The sequence below is a fragment of the Ovis aries genome, chromosome 1, assembly GCF_016772045.2.
Source record: "Ovis aries strain OAR_USU_Benz2616 breed Rambouillet chromosome 1, ARS-UI_Ramb_v3.0, whole genome shotgun sequence".
NCBI classification, from domain to species: domain Eukaryota; kingdom Metazoa; phylum Chordata; class Mammalia; order Artiodactyla; family Bovidae; genus Ovis; species Ovis aries.
Genome location: NC_056054.1, coordinates 69197837 through 69205344, shown reverse-complemented (window position 1 = coordinate 69205344; position 7508 = coordinate 69197837). Strand labels below are relative to the sequence as shown.

At 44.5% G+C, this 7508-nt stretch overlaps 1 protein-coding gene across 1 annotated transcript; it reads right to left on the bottom strand.

Moving 5' to 3' along the window:
• Nucleotides 1–4155: 4155 nt before the first annotated feature.
• On the bottom strand, nucleotides 4156–7508 carry LOC114115646 (serine/threonine-protein kinase TAO3). The gene is made up of 2 exons (XM_027972031.3): nucleotides 7344–7508; nucleotides 4156–7132 (listed from the first exon to the last, which is right to left on the bottom strand). The coding sequence occupies exon 2, from the start codon at nucleotides 6928–6930 to the stop codon at nucleotides 4234–4236; it is 2697 nt and encodes an 898-aa protein (XP_027827832.1). The 5' UTR covers nucleotides 6931–7132; nucleotides 7344–7508; the 3' UTR covers nucleotides 4156–4233.

Genomic DNA, 7508 nt, shown 5'->3' with positions numbered 1-7508 from the left:
ATTGGAAGGACTGATGCTAAAGCTGAAACTCCAATACTTTGGCCACCTCATGCAAAGAGTTGACTCATTGGAAAAGACCCTGCCTGATGCTGGGAGGGATTGGGGGCAGGAAGAGAAGGGGACGACAGAGGATGAGATGGCTGGATGGCATCACTGACTTGATGGACGTGAGTTTGGGTAAACTCCGTGAGTTGACGATGGACAGGGAGGCCTGGCATGCTGCAATTCATGGGGTCACAAAGAGTTGGACACGACTGAGTGACTGAACTGAACTGAACTGAACAGTACCATGAGCCATGTGGCATTTTAGAAATAACAGGTTTTAAGGCTAAATTCTGGGCTTCCCTGGTGGCTCAGTGGTAAACAATCTGCCTGACAATGCAGGAGACTTGGGAAAATCCCTGGAAAAGGACAGAGCAACCCACTCCAGTATTCTTGCCTGGGAAATCCCATAGACAGAGGAGCCTGGTGGGCTACAGTCCATAGTGTCACAAAAGAGTGGGAAACGACTTAGCGACTAAACAACAAGGCTAAACCGTGGATTGCGGTTCTAGTTTAGCCACTTGGTGGTTGTGTAATCTTTAGTGAGTGATTCAGTCCCTCTGACCCTCACTTTCCTTGTCTGGGAAATGAGTAAAATAATACCTGCTTCACTGGGTTGCTATGAAGATGAAGTGAGATAGTAATTATGCAAAATATTTGTACAACTAAAATCCTTGTATGTAAACTGATTGCTTTTATCAGTGAGATTGAGTGGGGGAGCATGCCTTTTTTGTTGTTTGGTTTTTTAAGGCTAGAGGTCTTGGGCTTTGTCATTACTAGCTGCTGAACTTGAGTGGTTACTTTATTCAAATTGCTAAACCTCTGGTTTTGTGGGGAGGGGTGAAGTAATCAGTAACTCATTTATTGAGGAATTCCAAAGTGTCCAGTACTTGTCTAAAGTTCCTTACATACTAACTGACTTAATCTCTACATTCACTTCTAAAGTAGATTTGCTAAAATTGATTGATTATTAACATTTTGGCATTTTAGAGCTAGAGGAGACTTTAACTAATGTGCTCTACCCTTTTGTTTATCCTTGAAGAAAATAAACTCGAGAGATGAGGTAAAGTGTTCCAGGCCACAGGGGTAGTTGTAGGTGGAACTGAGACTAGAAAAATAGCCAGTGGCTGGTTTCCAGGACATTTTGTTGTCTCAGTTCCTATAATGTCAGTTCAAAGAAGTGAAAAACAGAATTGTTCTTGGATCTTTTAGTCAGGTTGGAGAAATGAGTAGCAGTGAAGTTGTGGAAGAGAGCAGAGGGGCGAGAGAACAACAGAGGTGGAGGTGGTGTCAGAGGGCTTCCTGGAGGAGGAGAGATTTGAACTGGGTGTAGAAAAACAACTAAGATGTGGGAAACAGAAGCCGGGAATAGATATTGCAGAAGGAGAAAATGGTCTAAATCAAAGAGGGAAGGAAGATAAGAATATGGAACATGGAGCTTCCCTGGTGGTCTAGTGGTTAAGAATCCACCTGCCAAAGCAGGGGACGCAGGTTTGATCTCTGGTTCAGGAAGATCCCACATGCCTCAGAGCAACTAAGCCCGTGATCCACAACTTCTGAGCCCTTGCCCTAGAGCCCGCAAGGTCCTACTACCGAAGCCCAAGTGCCCTACAGCCTGAGCTCAGCAACAAGAGAAACCACCGTAATAAGAAGCCCGAGCACCACAAAGACAGTAGCCCCCACTCGCCACAAGTAGAGAAAGCCTGGGCATGGCAACAAAACCTCAGCACAGTCATAAATAAATAAATAGAGTATGGAATTTGCAGGTATCAAAGCTTCCCCTTAAGGAGAAGTTGCAAATGAGGGCGGATGGATGGTATGTGGGAACTGGAGGCCAGGGACCTGGGATACCAATCAAGTTATGTTCTTAATTTTACAACCAAGGAGAACCATTAATTAAGCAATTCAATTGTTTAACAAAGGTTTATTGGGCATCCATTGCATGTGTGTTCAGTTGGGCACTGGACATATAGTGCTGATCAAAAGGAGCTTGGTCCTCCTTCTGGCAGGTGGAGGGGGGATTCAGTCTAGTTTGGAGAGATGGATGATAAACAGGTAAATCAATACAAACTGAGACATGCTAATGGAAGTCTTGGACAGGGTGCTGTGTTAGCAGTGGAGAAGGCCTCCTTAAGTAGGGCAGACTCTGAGCAATGAAAGAGTCCCATGTGGCTAGGATATTTAGTATGGGGGCTGGAGGACAGGTTGGGGAAGGGAGCTGGGGTTAAGTAATGCTGGATTTTGTTCTAAGTGCAAAGGGAGTTTAAAAAAAATTTAGAAATTTTAAAGCAGGTTACTGATATGGTCTGGCACGAAAATTTTAAGTCATTCTTGGGTGCTCTATAGGGAATAAACTATGGAGGAGTCAGGGGAAGAGACAAGAATGGAAACAAGGGGACCAGTGCTGCTAGGGGACCATGGCAGAAATTCTCAAGAAAGACGAAGGTACCTTGAATTGGGGTCATAGCAATGAGGCCATGAAGTACGACATCTTCAAAGCAATGAGGACAGATGGACTTGGCTGAGTGAGAAGATTTGAAGTTAGGAGCTCCAGAACTTGCTGATGAATTGGCTGTGCGGGATAATGGGAGTATAGTGGTTGAATGAGGGCCCTTGAAAAGCTTTATTGTTGTTCAGTTGCTCAGTCGACTCTTTGCAACCCCATGGACTGCAGCACACCAGTCTTCCCTGTCCTTCACTATCTTCCAGAGTTTGCTCAAACTCACATCCATTGAATTGGTGATGCAATCCAACCATCTCATCCTCTGTCATCCCCTTCTCCTCCCGCCTTCAATCTTTCCCCAGCATCAGGGTCTTTTCCAATAAGTCAGTTCTTCACATCAGGTGGCCGAAGTACTGGAGCTTCAACTTCAGCATCAGTCCTTCCAATGAATATTCAGGATTGATTTCCTTTAGGATTGACTGGTTGGATCACCTTGTAGTCCAAGGGACTCTCAAGAATCTTCCCCAGCACCACAGTTCAAAAGCATCAATTCTTTGGTGTTCAGCCTTTTTTATTGTCCAACTCTCACATCTGTACATGGCTACTGGAAAAACTATAGCTTTGACTATATGGACTTTTGTCAGCAAAGTAATGTCTCTACTTTTTATTTTTTTTTTTTTCCATCATTTTTTATTGTAAGAAAATACACAGTTTGAAAGTGTGAATAATGCAATATTTATGACCAAGATATGGGATTTAGGGAGGGGTAGGGAAATAAAGAAAAAAGATCAAGATGATCTGATTGAGAGACAGTGTTGAACTCCAAATATGAATTGGAAAAGGAGGGAGGTGGGGAGGACTAGAGGAGGAAGTAAAAAAATTTGATCAGAGAAACAGTTAAAATACAATATGAAAATAAGTAATACCTCTCCTTAAATTCCTTCTATACACAAAATACACGATTTGCCAAAGCCCAATTTGTGCTACTGGGATTCTGTGAGCTCCTTAAGTGTATTCACATCCTCTGCAACAGCAGAAAATGATTATGATACAATCAGAATATGCTGAAGACAAGTTAAACTCTTGCCAGCAGGTTCTTAAAAATCACAAGATCTCTTCACCCCACCCACCCACCCCATTCCCCAAAAAAGTAATAATATGTCACCACTGATATGTACATCACAATTAGTTTCTGTAAAATGTATCAAATTTTCAATCTTTAATAAAACTTTGTTTTTTTTTAATTCCTGATGAATAAATACCAAAAATAAAATAAAATAAAATAATGCAGCAGCTAGTTAAGGTGTAAGGCTGCGGATATTGTGTCTCTCTCCCCCTTGGCATTTATTATTATTATTTTTTGCTTTACTTTCACAGATTGGTGGTAATGAGTGATTGCTTAAAGCAATATACATCCACTTTTTGTTGTTGTTGTTGGTTTATTGGTTTTGTTAAAACTGTCTCCAAAGTTTTCACTGAAACATTTTGAATCACATCAATACTGTGACGTGTACTATGAATAGAAGAGATGGCCAAGTTCTGGCCAGCACTGAAAGTTGACACGGGGGGAGGAAGGGGGCCCCTGATGGAGTAAGAATAAACAGGCACTAGTCCGACACGATGTCAGTAAGAGTAAGAGAGAGAGAGAGTGAGAGCAACGCCCGTTAAAATGGGGAATGTGGTTTTGTAGGGTCTGAATTTTTTTCTGTTTTCTTTTTTTTTTTTGTAAATGGCAAAAAAATTTAATCTCATCTATAGTCCTCCTTAGGAAAATCTAATGTAACCAAATTCCCAAATCCCATTCTGAGGCTCTCCATGTCAAAAGTTTCAATCTCTCGCTCTTGCCTTTCCAATAGGTACTTTATTCTCTCGCTGCGTTCCTTCTGAAGGGCAGCCAGCTCTTCTTCAATCTTCTGTTCAAGATGTGCTCTGCGCAGAGACACCCTCTGCTCTAGCTTCTGGAGCTCACGTTCATGTTGTGCCTCTGTTTGCATCTTGATTTTGCTCTGGTAGGCATTGAGTAGCTCCATTTCCTGCTGGAGCTGTAGCCTCAAGGCCTGGCATTCTGCTTCTTGAGCCTCATCTAGCCGTAACGCTTGAGAGGCCATCATTTCATTTATACTCTGTTCATACTGCTCTGCCAAAATGGCAAGTTTTCTTGTCTGCTCATCTTTCAGTGTCTTTAAGATTGTTTTGTGCTCATTCTTTGGAGTAACTTCCAACTGGTGATTCTTGAGTGCTTTATACTGTTTGGTCTGTACTTTGCAAGTGTCCTGAAACTGTTTTTTAATTTGCATTTCCATGGCCTTTAAGTTTTTTGGCTGTTGCCGAAGTTCCATGACATGCTTTCTGTGCAGTTCCCTCTCTCGCCTCTTATTGTACTCCAGCTGGTTTTCCAGTTCAGTCTGGTGCTGTAGCCGGATCAGATCCATGCGGAGTTTCTGTAACGTGTGCAGCTGCCTGTACTCAAGCTCTCGGGTGGACTCATCGTGCCGGATCAGCATGGCATGCTCCATCTCCTTCTGTGTCCTCTTTTTATTTAGTTCCTCCCGAATATTCTGCTGCTCCACTTCATGCCGCTTGATCATTATTTTCCGCTTGAAGAAACGACAGTTTTTGTCATAGTACAGTCTCTGCTGAGTGAGAAGGTGGGCTTCCTCTTCAGCCTGTGTGTGCTGCAAGTTCTCTTTATGCTTAGATATCCGCTCCTGCTTTTCCTTCTTGGGTGTGCTATGGTCCTCATTCATCTCCTCTTTTATTTTTTCCTTACAAATCTTATACTGCTTCTTCTGACTTTCTAAGAAAGTTGTCAAGTCTTTCTTTTGCTGGGCCAAGATCTGTTGCTGGAACTTCTTTTCATCTGCTGCAGCTACCTTTGCCTCCTTTTCTATGATAGCCACTTGCTTCTTGGCCAGCTTCTCCAGCTCGATGGACGAGTTGTTGGCATGTGTCTCCACCTCTTTCTGTAGCTTGAGGCGGTGCTCGTCCATCTCAGCCTTCAACTTGTTCTCCAGGGCGATCAGCTGCTTCTGGTGCTGGCGCCGCATCCGCTTATAACCTGACATCTGTTCCCGCAACTCGTTCTCCTGCTCATGCTCATGGATCTGTCGTGTAACCAAAGATGCTGATTTGATCGTGGCAAAGCGCTCTCTGTTCCGGTAGTGGAGGGCCTGGCTCTGAACTGACTGGGTAGGCCGCGGCTCAGGCCTGGGATCGCCGTGGCCCGCCTCATCCCTTATGAATACATGATCTTTCTTGTACACAACAGAGGAAGTGGAATTTACTGGGCTTTCATCATCATGCATCATGACAAGTTCAGAGCTGCTATCGTCCATGACCTCTTGCATGCTGTTCACGCTGCTGCCCTGGCTGCCTGTACTCACAGACATGCTGGGGATGGAATGGTTGCTGCCCAGGCTGTCCAATTCCCTGCTCAGGCTGGTTCCATGTTCACTGTCTTCTTCATCTTCCTGTGACTCATTCAAGGGTCCATTTCGTGTCTCTTGGAAAAGGATTTTTTTCATTTTCCGGTATTGTAGGTTATCTAGCTCACGAACAGCATCTTTTGTCCTCTGTATAAGGTCAATAAGGACACGAAGTGGACGGTCTCGTCGAACGAAGTCATGCTGTAACAGTTCCGCTGATGTTGGCCTTTCCTGAGGCATTTTCTGCAAGCAGTAATCAACAAATCTCCTGAAGGGATCTGTCCATTCATTAGACTGTAACGTGGGGGAGTCATTCTGGGCAATGTGATATAAGGCACTCATGGCATTCATGTTGAAAAGAGGGGGCTTCCGTTCCGCCATTTCAATGCAGGTGATCCCAAGTGACCAAATATCAACTTTCCCATCATACTGTCCTTCATCCATAGCTAAGATCACCTCTGGAGCCATCCAGTAAGGTGTGCCCACGAAGGAATTGGCAGGAGAAGCCATTGAGGCAGATCCAAAATCCGCTAGTTTCACCTGACCTGGCTCTGTTAGAAGAATGTTTCCTGCTTTAATATCCCTATGAATCAATGCATGAGAATGCAGGTAGGCTAGCCCCTGCAAGGCACCGTGAGTAATGGCAGCGATCTCCACTTCCTGAAGTGGTTTCTTATGAACTTCTAACAAATCAGAGGCTGAGCCTAAGCAATATTCCATCACCAACCAAGCAGTGTGCTCTTTCAAGTAGCAACCTTTGTATTCAATGGTATTAGGATGTCTCAATTGTTGTAGAAATTTGACTTCCTTAAGAATATCTTGCCATTTCTCATGTGCCTGCTTCCCACTATAGGACATTTTCTTAATCGCCACCACCTCATTGGTGTGAGCATTTGTGGCAAAATAAACTGCTCCAAAACTTCCATGTCCAATTTCATGTAAACCAATAAAAAGTTCTTCAGGATCATCTTTATAGAACAGATCAGCAATCTCTGGGTCTCGTGGCACGCCTTTCCGCATGATGACCAATATGTGCAAACACTTTGCTTTTGAAATCCCAATCAGCTTTCTCTCTCATTGACAAATATTTGAGGGGGGAGGGTGTAAAATTTCAGTACCTTTTCATATATGGGACAAAATATACTGTATTGTTCAGAGTCATTATAGCAGCAATCTTTTTTTTTCTCTTTTATAACTTCAGTCTTTTGTATTTATGGTGCACCTTTGTTGGCAGAGTAATGTCTCTCCTTTCCAGCACACTGTCTAGGTTTGTCATCACTTTCCTGCCATGAAGCAATGGTCTTCTGATTTCATGGCTGCAGCCACCATCTCAGACCTGCTGTCACCACCCCGGGCCCCGCGTCGCCGCCGCCGCTTCCTCTCTCACACTTGCTCCCGAGTCGCTCTTCTGCCGCTTGTTCCCCGGTGAATACCTGGGTCCAGTCACTGAGTGTCCGGTCCAGCAGCGCAGAGCGTCCGCCTGCGGTCTCCGCGTCGGGTCCCACTCTCGCGCGCAAGACCCCAATGCCGCCGTCGCCACCGGGCGCCTCACGGACCCTCCCGCGGCAGCCGCTGCTGCTGTCCGAGGTGCGGCTCCT